Source organism: Ovis canadensis, chromosome 23, assembly GCF_042477335.2.
Source record: "Ovis canadensis isolate MfBH-ARS-UI-01 breed Bighorn chromosome 23, ARS-UI_OviCan_v2, whole genome shotgun sequence".
In the NCBI taxonomy this organism is placed as follows: Eukaryota; Metazoa; Chordata; class Mammalia; order Artiodactyla; family Bovidae; genus Ovis; species Ovis canadensis.
This window is the reverse complement of record NC_091267.1, coordinates 48,979,174-49,004,860: the sequence shown is the minus strand read 5'-3', so window position 1 is coordinate 49,004,860 and position 25,687 is coordinate 48,979,174. Positions and strand designations below refer to the sequence as shown.

Sequence of the window (25,687 nt, the reverse complement as noted above, 5' to 3'; positions counted from 1 at the left end):
ACATGAATCAGCCGTGTGCTGTGCTTAGTAGTTCAGTCGTGTCTAACTGTTTGCGACCCCGTGGACTGCAGCCCGCTAGGCTCCTCTGTCCATGGGGATTTTCCAGGCAAGAGTACTGAAGTGGGTTGCCATGACCTCCTCCAGGGGATCTTCCCAACCCAGAGGCTGAACCCAGGTCTCCCTCATTGCAGGTGGATTCTTTCCTGTCTGACTCACCAGGGAAGCCCTAGGCATATACATGTCATCTCCCTCTTGAACCTCCTTCCCACCTCTCACCCCATCCCACCCCTCTTGGTTGTTACAAAAAGTTGCATGAAAGCATATGTAAGATACATAGCCAGTGCAAATTTGCTGTGACTCAAAGAACTCAAACTGGGGCCCTCCAGGATGTTTTAACATCTGAATTTAACCATGGCCCTCTCAGAGGGGAGGGAGTACAGGTCCCACCCACTCACCCTCCTTCCCCACCGCTACTCTGCCAGTTGTGCCCCTTGGAATCCACGCCCCTTGTGCTGTTTACAGGCTTCCCTCTCTTTTTTTTGGAAGGCAAGTGCTCCAAATTCAGGCTCTGAATAGACAGAGGATTAAAGGCTTTTGAAATCAAAACTAGGTCTTCAAAGCTGCCAGCGATGGCCAAGGATTTCCCGCCTGGAGCATGGGTCCCAAGTCCAGCCCAGCCCGAAGCTCCCAGATGCCACGGGAGGCCCATTTCCTTCATGCCCCGAGGTCTGTGCTGTCTAAGGGTCTCAGACTCAAATGCCGCCAAACAGGCATGGCTGGAGGGAGGCAGCTTCTGTGCCCTTGGAGACCCTGCAGGATATGGGGTGCGCATCCCTTACCTGGGATTCTCCAGCATGTGCTGTCGGCCTGGCCTCTGAGCGTGCTGCATGCAGGTCTGATTCTGAGTCACATGGGTTCTTTCTGAGTTTGGGTCACTGGCCTGAATGATGAGCATCAGACCCGTGGACTCACATGTGCCAAGCGTGCCCTGTGCTATTTGCTCCCCGGCCGTCTGGAAGCCATTAGTGTTGGGACGGTTGCAGTCGTTTACTGTGCTCTCGTGTTGCGAGAGGCGCAGCCTGGCAAGCCTCTGGTCCTAGGAACCAGGGGCCCTTGGCTTTCTGTCAGAGTTCCAGCATCAACCCCAGTGCAGCCCTGCCCTGCAGGCCGCCATCCAGTCCCCTTCTCTCCCTTCCCTTTCCTCCCGTCTTGGACCCTAAGAGCAGTGACTCTTACAGGGGGAACCTGGCCTCTGTCTTCATTCCACTTCTTGACCGCTTTGCAGTTTTGAAGGGAAAAGGGTGCAGATAAGTCACTTTTTAAAGAGCCTCTAGTAGGGAACTTCCCTCGTGGCCCAGTGGCTAAGACTCCATGCTCCCAGTGCAGGGGGTCAGGGTTCGACCCCTGGTGAGGGAACTAGATCCTGCATGCTGCAACTAAAGATCCCACAACTAAGACCTGGTGAAACAAACAAACAAAGAAATATACATGGTGTTTTTAAAAAGCCCCCAGGAAAGGAGTTGCATTTCACATTGTGTAGGTTTCATAAAATGAACACCTCAGGAGGGTCCTCAGAAGAAATCAGAACTCAAGACTGTAGCCACTTAAAGTCATGCTAATTTTACTCCTAGTTTTTTAGGGAATCTCCGTACTGTCTTCCATGGTTGCTGTATCAATTTACATTCCCACCAACAATCCCACTACTAGCATATACCCTGAGGAAACCAAAATTGAAAAAGACATATGTACCCCAACATTCATTGCAGCACTATTTACGATAGATAGGACATGGAAGCAACCTAGACGTCCACCAACAGATAAATGGATAAAGATGCTGTGGTACATATATACAATGGAATATTACTCAGCCATAAAAAAGAGTGCACTTGAGTCAGATCTAATGAGGTGGATGAACCGAGAGCCCCTTATACAGAGTGAAGTAAGTCAGAAAGAGAAAAACAAATATCGTATATTAATGCATATATATGGAATCTAGAAAGATGGTACAGATGAACCTATTTACAGAGTTGGACACGACTGAAGCGACTTAGCAGCAGCAGCAGCAGTGGAGACAGAGACGTAGAGAACAGACTATGGCCATGGGCAGTGTTGGAAGGGAGGAAGCAGACGGTGGGACAAGTGGAGAGAGTAGCGTGGAAACATATGCACTACAGAATATAAAATAGATAGCCAATGGGAATTTGTTGTATGACTCAGAGAACTCAAACCAATGCTTTGCAACAACTTAGAGGAGTGGGAAAGGGTGGGCTGCGGGAGGGAGGTTCAAGAGGAAGGGGATATATGTATACCTGTGACTGATTCATGTTGCTGTATGGCAGAAGCCAACCCAATATTTTAAATCTGTTATCCTCCCATTAAAAATTGGAGGATAATTGCTTTATTATTATTAAATAAATTTATTAAAAAAATAATAAAGTCATGCTAATAACTGCATCGTAATAATAGCTGCCTGTGTACTTGGCAATGTGCTCGGAACTGCATTTGCCTCACGCTAATTCTAGTAGTAGCCCTGTGGACAGGGACACCGAATTTCAGAGTTAAGCAGCTGGAGGTGTTTGCAACTTCAAAGCCCACACCCTCTCTGCATTTGGAAGTTCATGCCCCGTTTAGGCCCAGGTGGGGTGGAAGCCCGGGGCGGACAGAGGAGCAGAGAAGGAACACACATCTGCAGTTCACGCTAGATAGTCCAGTCGTGAGTTTTTCTAAGGAAGCAAAATGATCTTTTGAAAGGAAACTCACGCAGTCTGTCTGCTCTTGCCAACTCCACTCCAGTACAACCTGCCAAAAACAGCCGAACCTTGTTTTGGGTATGAAAGCAGCTGTTATAATAAACTCCTCTACTCTGCCTCTCTTTCCTGTTATGGTGGAATGACTGTTTAAAGTAAATGTCTCCAATACTCGGATTTTCTGGGGTCATGAAAACATTTTTTAATTGGCAGGCTCTGCTACATTTTTTGGTCAAGTTAGGAAGTAAACAGAATGCCACACGCCATTTCAGATCCATGCAGTAGAAATGTTTCTGAATTCTGCAGACCTGGTCCCCTAATCCCCACCCACTTGGGCTGGAGCTTTCTTGGGCTTGGAGCTTATTCCAGAATGAATGGATTTCTGCCCTTTCTTCTGTCCCAGGACTTCCAAAGCAGAACAAGGGAAGTGAGTGCAGAAAACATGGAGTCAGATGGGTTTGAATCCTGGTTCTGCCAGCCACTAGGGTATGACCTCAAGGTTACACTGAGCCCCAACTTTTTATTTCTGTAAAATGGATATTATAGGGACTTCCCTGGTGGTCCAGTGGTTAAGGCTTCACCTTCCAATCCAGGGGGTGCAGGTCCAATCCCTGCTCTGGGAGCTAAGATCCCACATGCCTCAAAGCCAAAAAACTAGAACATTAACAACAGAAGCAATATTGTAACAAATTCAATAAAGACTTTAAAAAATTTTTAATAAAAAATTTAAAAATGCATATTATAATACCAACTACTCATTAGGTTTGTATGGAGTTTAAAAGAAAAATAAAATAATAGCAAATATTTACATAATTCTTATTATATGCTCTGTGCTTTTCAGGCGTTTTAATGTGTCTTTCATTTAATCTCCTCAACAACCCTGTTTGGTATCCCCTGTGCTGGTCATATTCTACCCATACAGTAAAGAGTACAGCTCACAAAATCTCTGTGTACATGAAACTTACATTCTTGTTGGGGGGGGGGGGCAAAAGATAAGTAAATCAGATTGTTGTTATTGTTGTTCATTTGTCCAGTCGCTCAGTGATATCCGAGTCTTTGCGACCCCATGGACTGTAGCACTCCAGGCTTCCCTGTCCTTCACTGTCCCCCAGAGCTTGCTCAAACTCATGTCCATTGAGTCAACGATGCCATCCAACCATCTCATCCTCTGTTGACCTCTTCTCCTCCTGCCCTCAGTCTTTCCCAGCATCAGGGTCTTTTCCAGTGAGTCAGCTCTTCGCATCAGGTGGCCTAAGTATTTGAGTTTCAGCTTCAGTATCAGTCCTTCCAGTGAACCTTCAGGGTTGGTTTCCTTTAGGACTGACTGGTTTGATCTCCTTGCTATCCAAGGAACTCTTAAGAGTCTTCTCCAGCACCACAGTTTGAAGGCATCAGTTCTTCAGTGCTCGGCCTTCTTTATGGTCTAACTCTCACATCAGTAAATCAGATAGTGTGTTAAATGGTGAGAAGTGCTCTAGAGAAAAATAAAATAAGAAAGGGAGATGTTGGAATTTTCAAAAGGTTAATCAGGAAAACCTCTCTAACAAGGTGATGGTTGAGTAAAGACCTGTAAAAAGAAAGAAAGCGAGAGAGACTGCGGGTTATATAAGGGACAGAGTCCTAGGCTGAGGAAACAGTAAATGCAAAGGCCCTGGGGCCATGTGTCTGGTATGTTCAGGTGCAGTGTGGCTGGAGTGGGAGTGAGTCGCAGAGTAGCCGAGGTCAGAGAGGGAAGGTTTGGAGAGAAGATGGGTCTTGTGGGCTCTTCATCTCAGTGAGGTGAGAAACTACTAGAAGAACTTGAGCAGAGGGGACACGTGATCATGATGAAGTCAGATGTGTAGAAAGAACTCTTCTGATTCATTCATTACAGCTGCTGCTCCTGCTGTTGGTTCCCACGAGGACAGCTGCCAACTGTTTGAGACTGTTTAAGTAGGACATTTCTTAACAGGACATCTGGCCCTCCACTGTCCATGATGTACTTGCTGATTTTCGACAACAGATGAACTTTCCCCAACTCCTCTTGAATCCACGTCCAGCCTCCTCCTCTCTTCTGGATGATTCTGTCCTTTGCTATCTCTCTGCATTGGGTTGTCTTGATGATGCTATTTAAGTGGCTGCATAGACAACTGTGGTCTACACTTGTGATTCGTATGTTGTTGTGTTGAGTTAGTTATTGGGATCAGGGACTTGCAAGTAAATATTGCTTGGGCTGCACAATCAAGAGAATCAACAGAGAGGAAAGGTGAGAGAGGATTTTTGTCAATGGAATTGCCCCTCCATCCTATTCCGTGGGGGATAGAAGTGTGTCTGTATGACCAACAACTTACCAATACCGATCCATTCTTGTGGGAAAGGACTATAATATCCTTATGCATCCCCTGAGAGGTCAAGCATCACTAGTTCTGTGCCCCATGTCTGTGAGTAGCACCTGGAGCCCATGGATCTCTTGAAATCATGTCCAAATGGATGTCTGTGCACATTTTTGTGGGGCTAGGTCATGGTGTTCATGTTGCTTATTCATCGAATGACTTTGTCACAATTGTAGGCTGTATTTGCAACATGGTATAACCTGTGTGCAAGCATGTGAAAATGTACACATGTGATAAAGGGGTTTAAAGGGAACTTTTCGTTCCCTAAATATTAAGAATCTGTAAAATCTGTATTTGACAAATATTGCTTATAGTGTTCCCAAGATAGAAGGATAAATTATGGTCCCTGAGAAGATGTCTTTTCAAGGACCTCAAGGTGTACCATCACTCAAGGTCTGTTTTGCCTCCTTGCTCAGTGACTAAGTCTCCAGGAATTCACTCTATGTATTAGATCATTTGTTCTCATATGTTCTTCATTGCCTTTGAAACACCTCCAATTCTAGCAATGCTTTACATGAGCCAAGTGGTTTGAAACAGCAGCCTAGGCCTGAGGTATTTGGAAGACCACCCTCCCAATCCCCCTGGGTCCTTGGCAGAGCAGGGCCCACACACTAGACAAGGTCCAGGCTCCAAAGGGGAGCAAAGAGGGGGATTTAACAGGGAGGTCTCGCTACTTTGCTTAGTATGGTGGTAGAAATATGCATTCCTAGTCACGTGGCCATGCACTGGCCTCTTCTGCAGTTGGAGGCAAGGCATGCACCTGGTGTGCCTGTTGTCTGATGCTCCCCTGTGCGTGTGCCATGAAGCACACTGGGCGGAGATGATGGGGGTGGGGTAGAGGGGGGAATAGGGGGATAGGGGGGCATTCCTGGGCACTAGAGTTCTACCATGGTAATCAGTTCCTCCCAGTTCAGGGAAGCCCTCAAGGGCTTCTTAGCTGGGACTTAAGGAAGTCAACAAAAGGATTGTCGAGAATGACTGATCCCATGCCCTGGAATGCAAAGCCTGCACAGTTGGTGGTACTTAATTATATACAATAAACTAGGAAGGCATACAGTGGGTTTTGATATCAGGTTCCAGTTGCTCCTCACTAAGGACCTGGTAGAAACCCTTCATCAGTGTGGCTAAGGAAATAGTCCCAGTCTTGTCTGACTCCGGCTATATGTCCACACTGCCTCCCCGCGCCTTTGCTATCGCTGGGTGTCTGCTCCTCCTGTCTCGGCTGGAAGCATCTGCAGACCCCCTTCCTGATCACTGTGGAAGGGGAAAGGTGACTGTCAGAAGCATGCAGAGGAATTCCACATTTTTCATCAAGATGGGAAGTTAAGAGGAGGAAACCGATGAAAAGCGCCTTGGCTACGGATCCAGCTTTTGTGCCCATCCACCACCACCGCCAATGGGTTTTGTCCTCATCACAGGGGAGACGTGGTCTGGGCTCCTCTCTGACTTGAATGAACCATTCAGAGGTAAACTGAGGCATATGAAGAATATTAAGAGTTTATTTGAACAAAAACCCATTCTACTCTGGGGGCACCAAACCAGAAGTGGTTGAGAGCATTCTGTCTGGCAGGAGCTGTGGCAGGACTTACAAGGAAAAGGTGCAGATGCAAAGACAGAAAGTTATTGATCTGCCTTAGCTTAAAGCCTGAAAAGGGAATGTGATTGGTCACTAAGTCATGTCCAACTCTTTGTGACCCTATGGACAGCAGCCCGCCAGGCTCCTCTGTCTATGGGATTCTCCAGGCAAGAATACTGGAGTGGGTTGCCATTCCCTTCTCCAGGGGATCTCCCCAACCCAGGGATCGAACCCAGGTTTCCCACACTGCAGGCAGATTCTTTACCACTGAGTCACCTGGGAAGGTGTGCAGGTGTAAAACCTTAATATTGGAAGCAGGTTGGCCATTTGGTAAATAAGAATCCCCGCATTTTGACAGTGGATCTTAGATTGGCACTCATTTCTCTGCCTGCCATGCTGGTTTGATTTTGACCTAGATGTCATATAGTAATTTACATGACTATTGTGCAGATACTCATTTCATGTTCTAGTTTGCTTGTCCTTCACTCTCTAGAAACCACTTTTTATCATTAACAGAAATAATCTTTATCACCTCTGTGCCCCAGTGAGCAAATTGTAGACACTCCACCTCGGGGTTTCCCGGCTTGTTGGGACAAGAATGACTTGATGGTAGGAACCTTCCTTACAGTCTGTGAAAGCCTGTCGTTGCTTACTTTCATTTCCCTGTGGCCACAGCTCTCCCTGTTCTAGTCTGTCTTTTTTTGTTGCTGTTCAGTTGCTAAGTCATGTCCGACTCTTTGCGACCCCGTGGGCTGCAGCACACCAGGCTTCCCTGTCCTTCACTACCTTCTGGAGCTTGTTCAAACTCATGTCCATTGAGTTGGTGATGCCATCTAACCATCTCATCCTCAGTCACCCCCTTTTCCTCCTACCCTCAGTCTTTCCCAGCAACAGAATCTTTTCCAGTAAGTCAGTTCTTCATATCAGGTGGCCTAAGTATTTGAGCTTCAGCTTCAGCATCAGTCCTCCCAATGAATTTTCAGGGTCGATTTCCTTTAGGATTAACTGGTTTGATCTCCTTACTATCCAAGGGACTCTCAAGAGTCTTCTCCAGCACCGCAGTTTGAAAGCATCAGTTCTTTGGTGCTTCTTTGTGGTCCGACTCTCACATCTGTACATGATTAATGGAAAGACCATAGCTTTGACTGTACCGCCTCAGACAACCTATTCTGTCTAGGTAATCACAAGCCTTTGCTCTTAAGAAAAGATCTTGTCTCCATCCCCTACTCTGTGATCCTTCCCATCCTCCCCTGGGCCTGTGCAGCAGAAGCCATTAAAAGAAGGGGCCTTCTCAGAGCCCCAGGGTCCACCTGGAGCCCTTGACTTTTCCAACTCCATTTGGATAAACATTTCTCTTCAGTGCTTTGTGCCCCGTTGGGATGTATGTCTGGGAAGTAAGCAGGAGTAGAAACAGATAGATCTTCCCACCAAGCTCAAAGTTGGGAAGATTAACTCCTATGTAACAGTCCTATGGATAAAAATTAGTAAAAATGCAATCATACAGTCATTTGGGTGCACTGTCTACCCTAATAAATTAGTACATCTAATTTTATAAGCACTGTCATAACTGTGGCTGTGAGTGGGGTTTTTCCTCTTCCTTACTAGGTGTTGTTTATTAGGTGTTGTTTCCCCTAAGTGCTGTATAAAGGGACAGATTGTTTCAGGGCAACCAGTTGGTTGTATTTACAGGTGGCTGGTTGTCTTTACTAGTTCTGCAGCTGTAACACAACTGCTTTCCAGCAGGAAGGAGTATCGCAAAGGAGCTGGAGCTATGCAGTCCAGACTTCATCTGATTCCACATTTAGCAATGGATGTTTTGTGAATCACTGAATCCTTCTTTCTCAGTTCCTCTCCAAGGCCACACATAACGTGAAGTCAATGAAATAGTGCTGTCTTTGTGCTCATGAGATGATACTGCTGGCCTGTCATCAGTAAGACCTGAGGTTCAAGTGGCTTTTCCAACAGTAAGGTTGGGAAGCTTTGCTCCCCCAAGAAGGAAGAGCAATGCTCAGGCCTCATTCTAGAAGGTGGCTGGGTGCGTCCTTGGTCTGCCAGTAAAGCCCATCCCTGCATCACATGGTGAAGTAGTGAAAGTAAAAGTCTATCCATGAAAGTAAAAGTCATGTCCAACTCTTTATGACCCCATGGACTGCAGCCCACCAGGTTCCTCTATCCATGGAATTCTCCAGACAAGAATACTCCCTTGGCAGCCATTCCCTTCTCCAGGGGATCTTCCTGACCCAGGGATTGAACCTGGGTCTGTTACATTACAGGCAGATTCTTTACCAACTGAGCCACCAGGAAAGCCCATATCACTCTGTATAGTGGCTGCTAAAGACAACAACATCTTTTAACCAACAGGGACTGCTTTATAGTAAGAGATTTTATTTTATTTTATTTTTTATCTCCTAAAGATAGAAACTTTTTAAAAAAGTATTTATTTTTTAAAACTGTTGGTTTTTAAAATAGAATTCAAACAAGATTTACAAATTGTTATTTGGTTGATACATTTCTTAAATCTCTTTTGATTGGGACACACCTTATTTAGTTATTTTTTTAATATAAATTTATTTACTTTAATTGGAGGCTAATTACTTTACAATATTGTATTGATTTTGCTATACATTGTCTTGAATACACCACAGGTGTACATGTGTTCCCCATCCTGAACCCCCCTCCCACCTCCCTCCAGATCCCATCCCTCTGGGTCATCCCAGTGCACCAGCCCCAAGCATCCTGTATCATGCATTGAACCTGGACTGGCGATTCATTTCACATATGGTAATATACATGTTTCAATGCCATTCTCCCAAGTCATCCCACCCTCACCCTCTCCCACAGAGTCCAAAAGACTGTTCTATACATCTGTGTCTCTTTTGCTGTCTTGCATACAGGGTTATTGTTTCCATCTTTCTAAATTCCATATATATGCCTTATTATATTGTATTGGTGTTTTTCTTCCTGGCCTACTTCACTCTGTATAATTGGCTCCAGTTTCATCCACCTTCTTAGAACTGATTCACATGTATTCTTTTTGATGGCTGAGTAATATTCCATTGTGTATATGTACCACGGCTTTCTTATCCATTCGTTTGCTGATGGACATCTAGGTTGCTTCCACATCCTGGCTATTATAAACAGTGTTGTGATGAACATTGGGGTACATGTGTCTCTTTCAATTCTGGTTTCCTTGGTGTGTATGCCCAGCAGTGGGATTGCTGGGTCATAAGGCAGTTCTATTTACAGTTTTTTAAGGGATCTCCACACTGTTCTCCATAGTGGCTGTACTAATTTGCATTCCCACCAACAGTGTAAGTGGGTTCCCTTTTCTCCACACCCTCTCCAGCATTTATTGCTTGTAGAGTTTTGGATCACAGCCATTCTGACTGGTGTGAAATGGTACCTCATTGTGGTTTTGATTTGCATTTCTCTAATAATGAGTGATGTTGAGCATCTTTTCGTGTGTTTGTTAGCCATCTGTATGTCTTCTTTGGAGAAATGTCTGTTTAGTTATTTGGCCCATTTTTTGATTGGGTCATTTATTTTTCTGGAATTGAGCTGCAGGAGTTGCTTGTATATTTTTGAGATTAGTTGTTTGTCAGTTGCTTCATTTGCTATTATTTTCTCCCATTCTGAAGGCTGTCTTTCACCTTGCTTATAGATTCCTTTGTTGTGCAGAAGCTTTTAAGTTTAATTAGGTCCCATTTGTTTATTTTTGCTTTTGTTTCCAATATTCTGGGAGGTGGGTCATAGAGGACCCTGCTGTGATGTATGTCGGAGAGTGTTTTGCCTATGTTCTCTAAGAGTTTTATAGTTTCTGGTCTTACATTTAGATCTTTAATCCATTTTGAGTTTATTTTTGTGTATGGTGTTAGAAAGTGTTCTAGTTTCATTCTTTTACAAGTGGTTGACCAGTTTTCCCAGCACCACTTGTTAAGAAGATTATCTTTTCTCCATTGTATATTCTTGCCTCCTTTGTCAAAGATAAGGTGTCCATACGTACATGGATTTTAAAGAATAATTTAAAGAATAATAAGGAATGAACCCACACTATATTCTAAACTATATACAGGTTTCTGGGAGTTTATGTAAACCGATAGGTGCTGCATATTAGAAATAAAATATTTGAATGACTCCCTGGTGGGTAATCCTGCTATTAATTCTAAATTCCACCTTCACTGGAGTACTAGTGAGAATCCTGAGCTGGGTGCAGATTGGACATTGCTGTGAGAAACTTGTCCAAAGCCTCTTCTTCTTTCAGTCTGTTTTTAACCAATTTACAGCCCTAATTAAGAGTGTTGGGCCATTTGGGCAATAAAATTCATTTCTTTGGGCATGAAATACAATTAAATGATTTTATCCTAAGCACTACATACTGTCGTTCAGTTGTGTCCGACTCTTTACGACCCCGTGGACTACAGCCCACCAGGCTCTTCTGTCCATGGAATTCTCCAGGCAAGAATACTGGAGTGGGTTGCCTTTTTCCTCCTCCAGGGGATCTTCCTGACCCAGGGATTGAACCCGAGTCTCCAGCTTTGGCAGGCGTTTTCTTTCCTACTGAGCCATCTGTAAAATGTGAGGAGATACAAGCAGTTAGAGTAAGCTGGCTCCAGCACAGCCCTGAGAAATGATGGGAAGTCATGAATTTGATTTTTGCTTTGGAAATGTTTTTTAAAAAGCATCTCTACTGTCTGAAGAAAGTCACTGTGTGTGTGTGCCTACTCAGTCACTCTGTCATGTCCCACTCTTTGCGACTCCATGGACTATAGCCCCCAGGCTCTTCTGTCCATGAGTATGTGTGTGTGTATACATATACGTACATGTACTTATCCATCTTTTCATCTAGTTGTTTCAGTTTTAAACAGATTTCTAAATTTAACACTCATTTATGAACTGTTTACAAAGGCATGGCAGTGTTAATAAGCATGTACTTTCCTACTTTACATTTACTTGTAATTGGTTGTATGCCTTCTGACTTTCTAGTGCAGTGATTTTCCACTTTTATTTTCCAGTTTCTTTCCTTTGACTGCTACACCCAGGGCTGAATGCCCCATACAAAGATTTCTTCTTCTGTTTGTCCTTTGTCCATTTTTAATCACAAATGTGAATACCAAGCTGGTGAACAGATGCTCTTCACCAAATCTGGAGACCACACCCCCCTCACAACTCATCCCGTGGTCTGTACAATAGATCCTTCTCATTTTCCTCATTACTTATTTTTTACCAGCTTTCCCCTGCCGCCCTGCATCTGGGTCATTTCAAATCCATCAACTTCTCTTCAAGGTTCTGAACAGAGATTGCCTTCCTCACGGAACAGATAATTCCTTTAAAACGCCAACAGTAAAAATCTGTCTCTCTGTCTTGGCTCAGCTCAGTTCAGTCGCTCAGTCGTGTCCGACTCTTTGCGACTCCATGAATTGTAGCACACCAGGCCTCCCTGTCCAACACCAACTCCCAGAGTTCACCCAAACTCATGTGCATCAAGTCAGTGATGCCATCCAGCCATCTCATCCTCTGTCGTCCCCTTCTCCTCCTGCCCGCAGTCCCTCCCAGCATCAGGGTCTTTTCCAATGAGTCAACTCTTTGTCTTGGCTCACTTTTCCCTTAATTCAAGTGTCCTCAGCTCTCGTCTTCACTTGAAGAAAGTGGAAAACATATTCATACAGAAATGAAGAGTATGTGTCGGGCTGATTGGTATTTTCACTGACACTGAGGTCCTTTTTTTTTTTTTCTTCATCAAAGCAGTCGTTTTGTTGGTTTGAAAAAAAAAATCAAGTAGGTCTGTGAGAGAAGCATAGATGTCTTTTTTATTTTTTTCCAGCACCTGCTCTGAAGCATAATTTCCACATGCCCCAACACTGCTTCAGTAATAAACAACAAACACACTATCATTAACTGAGACTTGCCCGCTCAGCGCAGCTGCCCCCAAATGGCACTGTAAAAGCAAGCACGCTCCAGGCAAGTGTTGGGCTGTGAGTTTGCTTTCTCACCTCTGTTCTGTTGGTTTTAGTTCTGTGAGAGCTGAGGGATGCCAGACACAGCCTTGCAAGCCAGAAGGGTCTGTAGATCTGCATTTCTTTGGTTAGTAAATCCCACTTCACCGCCCTCCCCTCCAGGGGTGAAAAAGAAATGCTTGCTCTGGAGCCCAGGGTTCCTGCTTGTTTGGTTGGAAGGTGTCCTGTGTGTCTGTATTTTGACCCTTAACTGAATGCCTCTCCTAGGACATCTACACCCTGGCCTCCGGGACACCGAGCTCGGCGCATCCCTTGTCACACAGGAAGCTGGCCACAAAGTGGGGGAGAAGAGTGTGAAAGCGTCGTACATGATGCTATTGCCCGTCACGTGACTGGGGCCAGCTGAGGGGTGACGGCACGTGTGTCCATGGCGGGCTCTATGCTCCAGGCTCATGTATGTGAATCTGAAGGGCATATAGGGGGTACAGAAGGCATTTGGTTTGTTCAGAGAAAGGCAAAAGCAGCCCTCAGCTTCCCTGGTGGTTCAGACCACCAAAATTTGCTTGCAGGGCGGGAGACCCCGGCTCTATCCCAGGGTTGGGAAGATCCCCTGGAGGAGGAAATGGCAATCCACTCCAGTATTCTTGCCTGGAAAATTCCATGGACAGAGGAGCCTGGCGGGCTACAGTCCATGGAGTCGAAAAGAGCCGGATACGACTCAGCAACTAACACACATACACACCCGAGTGGTAGCCAAGATGATGGCATTTGAATTATTTGAAAACCACACGAATGAACCTAATAGATTTAAATCTTGTGACTTTCAGAAGAACCGAGGGGGTTCAGGGCTTGGGGGAGGCTCCTTAGGAAAAGATTCATCCAGGAAGAAACTTGTGAGGAAGGTTTTTTTAAAGAAGACATTTGGTAAGAGAAGAGTGTTGCAGGGAGACGGAGGGCCAGTCTTAGGATGTGGAAAGGAAACAGGCAAACCCTGAGGGCATGCTGTGAGCACCCAGCCCAGACGCTCCATGCTGCTAGCTTGTGCTCAGATCTTCCTCCCCGAAGCCTTCTCTGACCACCTGTTTCCACTGCCATCCACCTGCTCTCCACACACCCTCTGTCCGTTTCTTGCTTTCCCTGGAGAAGGAAATGGCAGCCCATTCCAGTATTCTTGCCTGGGAAATACCATGAACAGAGGAGCCTGGTGGGCTATGGTCCATGGGGTCCCAAAAGAGTCAGACACAACTTAGCAACTAAACAACAACAGCTGCTGCTGCTGCTGCTAAGTCACTTCAGTCGTGTCCTACTCTGTGCGATCCCATAGACAAGAGCCCACCAGGCTCTGCCATCCCTGGGATTCTCCAGGCAAGAACACTGGAGTGGGTTGCCATTTCCTTCTCCAGTGCACGGAAGTGAAAAGTGAAAGTGAAGTCACTCAGTCGTGTCTGACTCTTTGCGGACACCATGGACTGCAGCCTACCAGGCTCCTCCGTCCATGGGATTTTCCAGGTAAGAGTACTGGAGTGGGCTGCCATTGCAGTGTTGTTAAAATATCCTCCCACTCTCGTGTAAGTTCTATAAGGACAGAGATTGTCATCTGTTTTGTTCACCGTAATACCCAGTGCGTGGTACAGACTAAATGCTACATCCTTGCTTCTTGAATAAATAGGATATAGTAAGAAAGAAGTATGGGGGGGCTGTGTTTTGGGATTTAAAGAACTTAGGCGGAGAATTCAGAGACCTGAGTCTTGAAGCCAGGGCCAGCCTGGGAGGGTGGTCAGGTTCACCAAGCTGCAGTTCCCTCACTAGTAAGATGGACACTGGCTGAGTCGACTACTGACCTCTTCTGGACTGTGAGGTTCTAAGGACCTGCATGGTCAGAGGATGCTAGCAGTGAGCATCTTGAAATCTACTCCAAACCACCTGGAGCTGTTAGTGTGGCAGTGGATTTCTGAGCCACGGGGTCAAGCTGGTATTTGTAAAAAGAATTGGATTTTTCTGAAGTTCTCCAAGTAGGTTTTTTCAAAAAGGGGGGTTAGGAGGCTAGATATTTAATTTTTTAATCACTGTATTTATTTATTTTATTTTTTGGCTGGGCAGGATCTTCATGCTGTACAGGCTTTTCTCTAGTTGCAGTGAGTGGTGGCTAGTCTTCATTGTGGTGTGCGGGCTTCAGCAGTTGCAGCTCCCAGGCTCCAGAGCACATGCTTATGTGGTTATGGCACATGAGCTTAGTTGCTCCGCAGCATGTGGCACCTTCCTGGACCAGGGATTGAACCTGTGTCTCCTGCATTGGCAGGCAGATTCTTTACCAGGGAGCCACCAGGGAAACCCGCTTGATACATTAACTTTTTATTACCACTTAAGAAAGCCTTATTTCACTTCCTTCCTTTCCACTAACTTATCTGACCCAACTCCTGCAGCCTTGAACCACCAGCAACTATTTGGGTCCATAGATGGGTTAGCCATTGACTTTTAAGGCTTCTATTTCAGTGAACTAGAACTTTAGAAGAAAACTCAACAGGGGCAACCAACTTTTGGTTCCAAGCTCAAGGTTCTGCATGCCTCATAGTTTACCTTGCAATTACTGAGTATAAATCTACCTTCTCAGGGACTTCCCTGGTGATCCAGTGTCTAAGACTTTGTGCTCCCAATGTAGGGGACCCAGGTTCAATCCCTGGTCGGGGAACTTGATTCCACATGCCACAGCTAAGAGTTGACCAAACATCCCGCATGCTGTAACTAAAGATCCTATGTGCTGCAACTAAGGCCCAGCACATGCAAATAAATAAATAAAAATATTTTTTTTGAATAAAATTAACTTCTCTTCCCAGGCCACTCCATTCCAGAAATTTCACCGCCACTGGGGGACGATTTCTCTGAGGGGCCAACAGACCTTACCAGCCAAAGCTCCAAGCCCAGTCCTGACCCCTCCAAGAGATAATGAGGATTTATTTAGAGTGGAATAAACATGCTGCTCAAGTATGTCACCATAGAATAGGAAGAGAAATTATAGCCTGTAGAAACCTCAGGCCTGTAATGGTTAACTTGCTGGAGACCAAGTTTTCCTGCTCGTTCCTGTTATTGTTGTTCAATGGCTCATCATGTCCAACTCTTTGTGACTCCATGGACTGCAGCACACCGGGTTTCTCTGTCCTTCACTATCTCCCAGAGTTTGCTCAGACTCATGTCCATTGAGTCGGTGATGCCATCCAACCATCTCATTCCCTGTTTCTTCATTTCTGAGAAAGGCTCATCTCTCAGTATTTGAAAGGATGTTTCTATAGCCCTGGGTTTCAACAGAACATTCCACAAGTGTAACCTGTTTGCCTCCTCCGATTTATCTCTTTAGGCATACTTCACTTGGCTTTGTTTTGCTTTCACCTCTGGAGGTCAGCAACCTTGGAGGAGCAACCTGTGATAATTTGGGTTTAGGTCCCAGCTCAGCCACTTACTGGCCTAGGTACTCAACCTCGCTGACCCTCACTTTCCTAAAAATCTATAAATTGGGATCAGAAGTCCTGCTTGGCAAGGTTATTAAAGGGCGTGGCTTCCCTGGTGGCTCAGTGGTAAAAGAATCTGCCTCCCAATGCAGGAGCCGCAGGTTTGATCCAGGGATCAAGAAGATCCCCTGGAGGAGGAAATGGCAACCCACTCCAGTATTCTTGCCTGGAGAATCCCATGGACAGAGGAGCCTGGCGGGCTACAGTCCATGGGGGTCACAGAGTTGGACACGATTCAACAACAAAGTAGCTGGGCAGGGGTACGTGGCACACATCGGGTCCTCTAGACTGGCCACCATCCTTAGCAATTCCTCTTCACGTTTGCTGCAAGAGCAAACTCTCATCCACTAAGCAAATATCTCGTGGCTTTCCTCCAAATACCTGTGCAGTCCAAGTGTCCAGCTCAATTATACGGCAGAGTCTAAGGGCCCAAGCTGGAGCCGAATTTTCACGCGTCCTTTTAATTAAAAGATTGAATGCCTGATCACAGAAGGACATTGTTTGGTGATGCTGATAATGAAGTAGTCAGGGCTGCTGAAGTGTATCATTAGGAGGGCTGACAATAAATTCCATGCCCATAGAATGAAATGAATAGGAAGAGGGCCAGGAGGAAGCGGCCAGCGCGAGAGGCAGATGTAAGAGACGTGATGGATGAACTGCCCCCCGGGGTGAGGATTCCTCTCCTCAGAACTGAAGGCATTTGTTTACAGTTCATATAATAAAGGATTTCTTATTATAAAACTACAAGGAGAAAGTAATGGCATTCTTTTGAAACACTATACATCCTGGCAGACATTGTATGTTCTGAGTGGCATCATTATCTAGCTTTTGGCTTTAACAATTCTTTTTTTAGCAGACAAGGTATACATTATAAATTTTAAACAAATAATGCATGTATACTTTTTACATTAAAACCAAAACAGAACTGGCTTCCATTTATATACATATACGCATGCTTAGTCGCTTCAGTCACATCTGACTCTTTGCAACCCCATGAACCATAGCCCACCAGGCTCCTCTGTCCATAGGATTTCCAACCAAGAATACTGGAGTGGTTAGCCACTTCTCCTCCAGGGATCTTCCCGACCCAGGGTTTGAACCAGTGTCTTTTGTGCCTCCTGGATTGCAGGGGGATTCTTTACTGCTGAATCAATGGGGAAGCCCCATGCATATACATGAAAAAATATTAATGAAAGAAACTATACATTTAGTAAATGTACAGAATATTAATATAAGCTCAGGAGGAATGCTGAAAATTTCAAATTCATAAAACTCATGTAAATTATTTTTCTGATTTGAATACATCTTTATGAATATTGAGATGTGGTGAGGCTTTATTTATTTTGCACAGAAAGTTATTTTGTTTTTAATTCTTGTCCTCCTGTTATCATAATTACCTGCATTGTTTAAGAAACGGCATAGTAAGGTGTCCATGTGTTTTCTCAGTCATTTCTACTCTTTGCAACCCCATGGACTGTAGCCCGCCAGACTCCTCTGTCCATGGAATTTTCCAGGCAAGAATACTGGAGGGGGTTGCCATTGCCTTCTCTAGGAGATCTTCCCCGCCCAGTATGGAATCCAGGTCTGCATTGCAGGAGGATTTTTTACCATCTGAGCCACCAGGGAAGCCCCTAGTAAGGTTTCCAGGGATTTGTATTTTGGAAACTAAATACTCATTAATATTTTTTTAAAAAAAATGCTAGCTAAACCCATATCCCATCATTTAGTAAATAGTCTTTATAATAAGGAAAAACTAATTGTTCAAGGGATAAAATGTTTTATGTATTTAACTTCTATTCTAGTGATATTGCCCAACATCCAAGTAACTAACTAGGATGTTAACTCTTACCGTTTTGTTGCTTTTCATGGCATTTTAATCATAGGGATGAATTTGAATCATCAGTTTTACTGTTAGGGCCAAATCATTCTCATGGGTTTATGGGAATATATGCCACCAGGAAGTAGATTAATAGCTATACAAAAACCACATGGAAAGGTTACTGCAAAACTCAGATTAAAAAAAAAAACTCAGATCAAAACCTGTGGTTTTCTGAATTTGCCATCTACCAGCTTTCTGAAGCTTCTCTGTGGTAACATGATCTTTATGGCAACACCACTGAGCTCTGGACGCTTATGGTCATTAAAACAGCTGGGAAGTGCCCTGCATTCGTCCGCAGCACCAGCCTTCCCATAGGGAGGAAGGCCGCTTGCTGATCAGTACGCGTCCGTGTTAACAGAGAGCCCTCCTTTGGTAATGGTCGAAAAATATGATAGTGAAAGAGACTCTTGTTTTCCAAAAAAATTAGAGAAACAGACTAGATTGGGGCTGAGGCCACAGAACTTGGGAGGGCTCTTTATGGAGAACCGCAGCAGAAAGGAATTCTCTTTGCTGGTCAATTTTTCTGGTCTTCTGCACCATCATTTCCCGCAGCGTTTCAGTGTATTCTCTCCAACCAGCTAAGTACCCCCTGATTGGCAGCCCCATCAACCCCCATCTTCTCACTTTAAACAAATGTGTTGTTGGAAATAAGGGTGAATCAGGGAACTTGGAGTTTGTGGACTGGGGACCAAGTTGTCAGCCTATTCTGAACTTCCGTGGAATCCTCAAGGAGTTAGCCAGAGGGATTCTGACTTCCTTTGGCTTCCCCAATGTTTTTTGTGTAATACAGCCTTGGACACTGGAAGATGCATTCAGAACAGGAGCCTAGAATCCAATTCAGTGGGGCTAGAGCAAGGCGGGTAGCCTGAGGGAGGGCACGGATCCTGTAGACACGTTCTGTCTGTGGGCTGCTGAATTGCAGATGTGCTATTTGGGTCAGGCTCTGTAATAAGCTGGCTCTCTCGGTGGTGAGAGACACAGAAGTTTCACTTCCTGAGCTAGAATCTCTTCTCCACAGCCTCGTCTCGATCCATTCCCTGCCCTTCCTACCCGCCCCTCACAGTGGGAATTAAGTCCCCCATCTCTGGAAAGTAATGCTAAGAAAACAAACACTACAAAGGCTGGTAACAGGGGGATATCTCTCTTGAATGTTTTCTGTGACCATCTAGGTCCAAGGAGGAGGGGGTCCCCCAGCTCCGTGAGCCAGCGGGGTCTCTTTGTAGTAGGCATCCGTATGTTTAGCCAGATGTCCTCCCAGCGGAGGGCAGAGAGGGAAAGATAAAACAGAATTCTTATGAAAAATAAGTCTTGGGAGGGAGAAAAAACAAGACAGAGAAAGTGTGTCAAGTGGGACGGGAGGTGCCATCTGATGTTGATTAAATGCTAATAGAGTCAGCAAGGAGAAATGCATGTCACAAGGAAGTGACCCTGCTCTTCGGCATGTGGGCCAGTGACAGCTGTCTGGGAGCAGAGCTGTCAGACCAAGATGTCCAGGGATAAACCCAGAGCCGGCTGGCATGGCAATCAGGGGAGGGAAGGACCCCTACACCAGGAATCAGGATGCGTTCTTTCTGATTCCGCTGTACCTGGCCTTACTCTCCCCATCAGTAACAGGGTGATGCTTGACCAGGTGACCTCTAGGCAACCCTATAGCCCCAGATTCTGTTATCTGCTGTCATCTCCCTTCTGACCAAATCTTCTGAGGCTCTTCTAATGGAATGTAAGAAATTGCCCTGGAGAGATGTGAGAAGTTCACCCCCCGCCCCCCGCCAGGGCCCTAAAACCCAAAAGGAATGCAACCTCACATCAGCCATGAAAGTGTCATCTAGTCCTTCCACTGCAGCCTGGGGTCTCCTCTCCTGTGTTTTACAGTTGCCACCAAAGCGTGTTAACTGTTTTCTGAACGTGAGATGCAGCAGGTCTGTGGATCTGCCTGTGCTTTTGTTGTTGTCCAGTCGCCAAGTCATGTCTGATTCTTCACAACCCCATGGACTGCAGGACGACAAGCTTCCCTGTCCCTCACCATCTCCCTGAGTTTGCGAAAGTTCATGTCCATTGAATCGGTGTTGCCATCCAACCATCTCATCCTCTGCCAGCCCCTCCTCCTTCTGCCTTCAATCTTTCCCAGCAGCAGGGTCTTTTCCAATAAGTCAGCTCTCTGCATCAGGTAACTAAAGTTACTAGAGCATCAACTTCAGCATCAGTCCTTCTGATGAATATTCAGGGTTGATTTCCTTCTACCTGTTCTTCTCCCCTCCCAATTCCAAAAAATATTTTCACTCTGCATGCATGCTGTCACTTCAGTTGTGTCCAACTCTTTGGGACCCTTTGGACTGTAGCCTGCCATGCTCCGCTGTCCCTGGGATTCTCCAGGCGAGAATAAAGGAGTGGGTTGCCATGCCCTTCTCTAGGGGATCTTCTTGACCTAGGGATCGAACCCATGTCTCTTACATCTCCTGCACTGGCAGGCACATTTTTTACCACGAGTGCCACCTGGGAAGCCTGCGTATAAGAGGACTTTGTTTCATTTTAAACTTTCAAGATTACAGAGAGTTTAAGAGCAGATGAACGTGTTTGTGTGTGTGTTCATCCTTTAGTTAAGAGTGAACCGTTGAAAGTTTTTTTTTTTTTTTTCTTTCTGGCACCTTCATGAGGTCAGCAGTGTTTTGTTACAGGGTGAGGCTGGATTCCAGTGGGAATGGAAGAAGATTCTTCCACTGAGATGAGAAGATCTCACGCTAGGACGGGGGCCGTGGAAATGGATAAGAAAGCTTGACCAGAGAGACACTGGCACCGTGATGTAGGGGAGATATCATGGTGTTTGGAGTCTGACAGACCCCGGTTTAAATCCTAGCTATGATGTCTGTGGGATGTCATTTCAGCTCTTGCTCCCCACTTGAAGGGTGATTATGTGAAGTCCCTAGATCAGAGTCTGGCATGGTGTAGGCAGTAAAGTCAAAGTGTTAGTTGCTCAGTTGTGTCTAACTCTTTGTGACCCCATGGACCACCAGGCTCCTCTGTCCATGGGATTCTCCAGGCAGGAATACTGGAACAGGTTGCCAGTAAGTGAACATCAATAAACTGTAGATGAGATGATCATGACAAAAATATCTATAGGAAGATTAAAAATATCTGGTGGTTGATTGAATTAGAGAATAATTATAAGAGAAGACTTCAAGATGTCTGAGTTTGAGTACCTGAAGGATTAGGATGGTGGTAGTATTTAGGGATGGAAATAAGTAAGTTGGGTGGAAGTTGGACATCTGGCTTGGCAGGACTGGTACCGATGTCAGTTTTGGACACAGGAGGTGGCACTGAAACATCCAGGTGGCGATGGAAGGAGGATGGGAAGGAAAGGAGAAAAAGAACCGAGAAAAACACGATACTGAGAAGCTGGTTAGCTCTAGGTCTGTTTGATCAATGAGTCTCATTTTACAGATTCACCTTCAAGGGACTGGTTAACCAAAGGTTGATCCAGCACGACCATCTCCTAAAACAAACCTTAGCGCCTCAAATTGTGTTCCTCCAGTGAAGCATCTCCTAGACCTAGTTAGAAATGCAGAGTCTTAGCTCCTACCTCAGACCTACTGAATCAGATCTGCACTTCACCGTGACCTGTGAGCACTTTTTGAAAAGCACTGTTCTAACGCATGGCGGCCAGACTTGCAGCATCACAGCCCCTGGGGACTTGTTGGAAGTTCAGATTCTCAGGTGCCTTCTCAGACTTCCTGAATTAGAAAGGCTATGTTTTAACCAGCCCTTCAAGTGAAGCCAGTGGGATGGGATGGTGGTAGTACTGAGGGATGGAAATAAGAAAGTTCAAGAATCACTGCTCTAAGCCATGAATCACTGCTCTAAGCCATGGAAGAGAGAGCTTGAACCCCCCACCCCTTGGGTGTATAACCCAGGACACCGGAGGGATTGGTTAAACCCTGGAAGTTAAATGTGAGGCATTGTTCTATGCTGTTTCTCTCATCATTTTGCATTAAACACAGCTGAAGGACTCTTTTCACTGAAGAAGGGCACTAGGCGTAAAATTACAAACCAAAGGGGAGGAACTTCGGCTGTGGCTTAATCTTCACAATTTATCCATCAAAAGTTATTGAGCACAGTTCTAGGAGATCAGTCCTTTATGTGCTATTGCTCCTGGGGGACTCTATTAGTGAGATGCACATAGGAAAACCAGTCAAGGAAAGGAGGACTCTCCCGACATGCCTTACAGTGGGATTTCCGCATTAAAGTGTCCAGAGCCTATGTCTTCTGTGTTTCTAATAAAACTATGGCAAGTTCCCTTTTTATGGGTTAGTTTCTGGAGTCCCTTGCAGAAGTGATGGTGGTTTACCACTTAGACTAGAGTGTTTTTCAAACAGTTCAACTGTGAGCAATAAAAATTTACCTCTTCTCATCAGAAATGTCTGGTTTTTCTGGTTGTTCCCTAGTTGTTATTCATTATCACTGTGATAAATAAGGGTCGGTGTCTGTTTCCTGCATAAAGGTAATGTACAAAAGTGGTTATATATTGAGCATTTTAATCCTAAAATTACCTATATTTTCTGCTATAGTAAGTTATAGTGCATTATTAAGTTATATAGTACATTATAGCCAGTGGCATGCTGGTAAACCAATCTGGGATGTGTGAGGGCATCATGTATAGTGTTTGCAAATTTCCGTGGTGTAAATAGTCCCTCCAGGGTTGATTTCCAGCTGCCAACAATTTAACAACCAACTCTCCAAATTCCTACAAATTTGACAAGTGACTCTTGAAAACAGTAGGAATTAACTCAAGCACCCCACTGAAACAAACGTCAAGGGAAAAGTCACTTTTTTTTTTTTTTTTTGGTTAGCTGTGTTTGAATTACTGTTGGTCCAACAGTGGCCGAAACAGGTAGATGTGGGTGTTTTACATCTTTTGTCCTATAGAGATCTTATGATAATGGAATGTGATTTGGAAACTGTTCTATGAAACAAAGTTCTGTGCTATTTTCAAGTGGTTAAATATGTTTATAATAACATAATGGCAATATTTAAGTTGGGTTACATGTGTTGCTCAAGCGGTGAGTATGTTTGATTTTAAAATACCACTCAACCTATAGAAAGGCATATGTGAAAACTATATTCTTATAGTATTTAAACCAAAATGCAAAAATTTACTTCTGAAATGGTGTTTGTGGTTACTGTTGTTAAGATATGCCTTTTCTTACAGGTATTCAAGAAGGAACACAATGTACCAAATGTAAAAATAACTGGGCACTGAAGCTTTCTATCATACTACTATACATTTTATGTGCCTTGCTTACCATCACAGTAGCCATTTTGGGATACAAAGGTAAGTACTGTTTTCTTTTTCCTTCTAAAAAGCAAGTTTCCTGTCATTCATTTACGCCTGAAAACACAAGTACATTTGCAGGCATGAAGTAGTTCATTAACACAATTCAGATGCAAAACTTAAACCTCCGAAGCTCCATCTTTCTGTCTTGAGCTTCTTATAGCTGTGGAATCAGAACGGATAGAAGGAGCAATTCCTCTTGAGTCATTTCAACCATAATCATGGTCCTTTTATGAGTTGTAATTTTTTTCCCTCTTTATTGCTTTTTCCTACTTATTTCCAGATACTCCCTCTTCCTCTGCCTTTTTTCGTCTTATCTTTAAGAGGCCCCACAAAAACCCTGGAGTCAGCACACAGGAAAACTCTATTGACAGAGGGTAAGACCTCCAGAGACACGACTTACGTCACCCGAGGACTGGCCTTATAGTTCCCTTTTTCTCTCTTCAGCGCATTTACTGTGGTCACTGTTGTTTATCTAGCTCCAGAAAAACACTGCCCTGTAGAAATGAAACACAGAGATGGCACCACCATGTCAGCTGTGCTTTACAGCTTATCAGATATTCTTTGAACAACGTGTCTGGTTTAAGGTTGGTACAGGATTTTTGCCTGAATCCCCCAGACTTGCAGATAAAGTGGGTTGGTTCGCCCCACCCTGACAGGCATTCCAGACACCACAGGTGAAGGTGTCCTGATACAGAATCACGAACTGTGTAAACCCTTTTATAGAAAACAGCCACGGAAGCCTCACAGAGACACGTGAAACAGACGTGTCGTCTGGTTTCAGCGAGAGAGGCAGACATGGGGTCTGCTCATCTTCACCCTGACAGGTTAAAAGTGGAGAATTCCACATGTCCCCATCTCTGTTCCCTGCCCTGTCGATTTGACCTGGGGACAGAAAGATGCTAAGTGAATTCCCTCCAACTTGTAACTCCTCCCACTATTCTCCCAGGATTTAGTGGCTTCCTGAGACAACAGTGTACTAGAATGAGAATGGTCCCTGTTCAGTTCTTGAGTCCACCATTTGAAGAGCAATTGCTAGTGTTTATTAAGTGCTCGTTGACGGGCCAGGAGTTACTCTAAGTCCTTGCCTGGCTGTGTAACCTGGGTATGAATTGTAACCTCTCAGTGTTACTGACTTTTTACCTTCTAAAATGGCAGTAATGGTGCCATTCTTCAAGGTGCTTGTGATGAGCAAAGATGATATAACTGAGCCACGTGTTCTGAGGTTGGGCCCAGTACAGCAGCTAAATCTCTGTCTTCCTTGTTGTTGTTGTTTAGTTGCTAAGTCGTGTTGAACACTTTGCAACCCCGTGGACTACAGCACACCAGGCTCCCCTGTCCTTCAACTGTTTCCCAGAGTTTGCTCAAACTTATGTCTGTTGAGTTGATGATGCCATCTAACCATCTCATCCTCTGCCCCCCTCTTCTGCTTTCGCCTTCAGTCTTTCCCAGCGTCAGTGTCTTTTCCAATGAGTTGGCTCTTCACATCAGGTGGCCACAGTATTGGAGCTGCAGCTTCAGCATTAGTCCTTCCAGTGAATATTCAGGGTGGATTTCCTTTAGGATTGACTGGTTTAATCTCCTTGCAGTCTAAAGGACTCTCTCTTCTTCATAACTGTGTTTTTACAGTTCTAGCCATGAGAATGGCAAAACATATTAAAAATAATACAGTCGAGGCTTATGGAGTCCATTTCTAAACCTATTTCCATGGAAAATTGTATGTGTTCCCATAGTGTGTTGACTGATGAACTTGGGCAGTGGAAATATGGAAAATTAGCAGGCCATTTTATCCAGTTGCAATGAGTTAATCTCACCCAGGATTAACAGAGCAAGTGTTAAGAAAGGCTATTAAATCGTGGCGAAGGCTGAACAGGGGAAGGCGGGGGAGGAAACCTAATGGGGAAAAGGAGGGTGTTTTATGTCCTAGGTAATTCGGCCTGGCTACCTTCCTTTACTAGGTTATTGAGGTCATTACTCACTTCTCCACAACTTTTCCTAGTGAACTCAAATAAAGAAGAGGCTTGAAATCAAACTGTCATTTAACTGGTATCTGTAAGGCTGGGCACTATGTGATGTCACGAAAGTAAACAGAGATGAGAAAGGTTTGAAGAAATACCTCTATGTGGTATTTTGTCATTTTCACCTCTGGGGGAAAAAAAAAGTCTAGACTCTTTAATTATACAGATAGATCCAAAGGAGGGGGGTTTTTTTGTTTCTTTTTTTTAAAGTACAGGTATTTCCTCTGTTTTTATGAGAGTGGAAAGGCCTCGGCTCTGGCCTGTTTGTGTGGGTCCATTTGCCTGGAACACATTTTCCCTCTTCTCCACCTT

At 44.7% G+C, this 25,687-nt stretch overlaps 1 protein-coding gene across 1 annotated transcript in view; it reads left to right on the top strand.

Moving 5' to 3' along the window:
* COLEC12 (collectin subfamily member 12) overlaps nt 1-25,687 on the top strand; it is a 178,803-nt gene that overhangs the window by 117,479 nt on the left and 35,637 nt on the right. Inside the window, exon 3 of the mRNA XM_069568912.1 lies at nt 23,235-23,357. Within this exon, the coding sequence (XP_069425013.1) occupies nt 23,235-23,357 (123 nt within the window). The remainder of the gene's footprint in view (nt 1-23,234; nt 23,358-25,687) is intronic.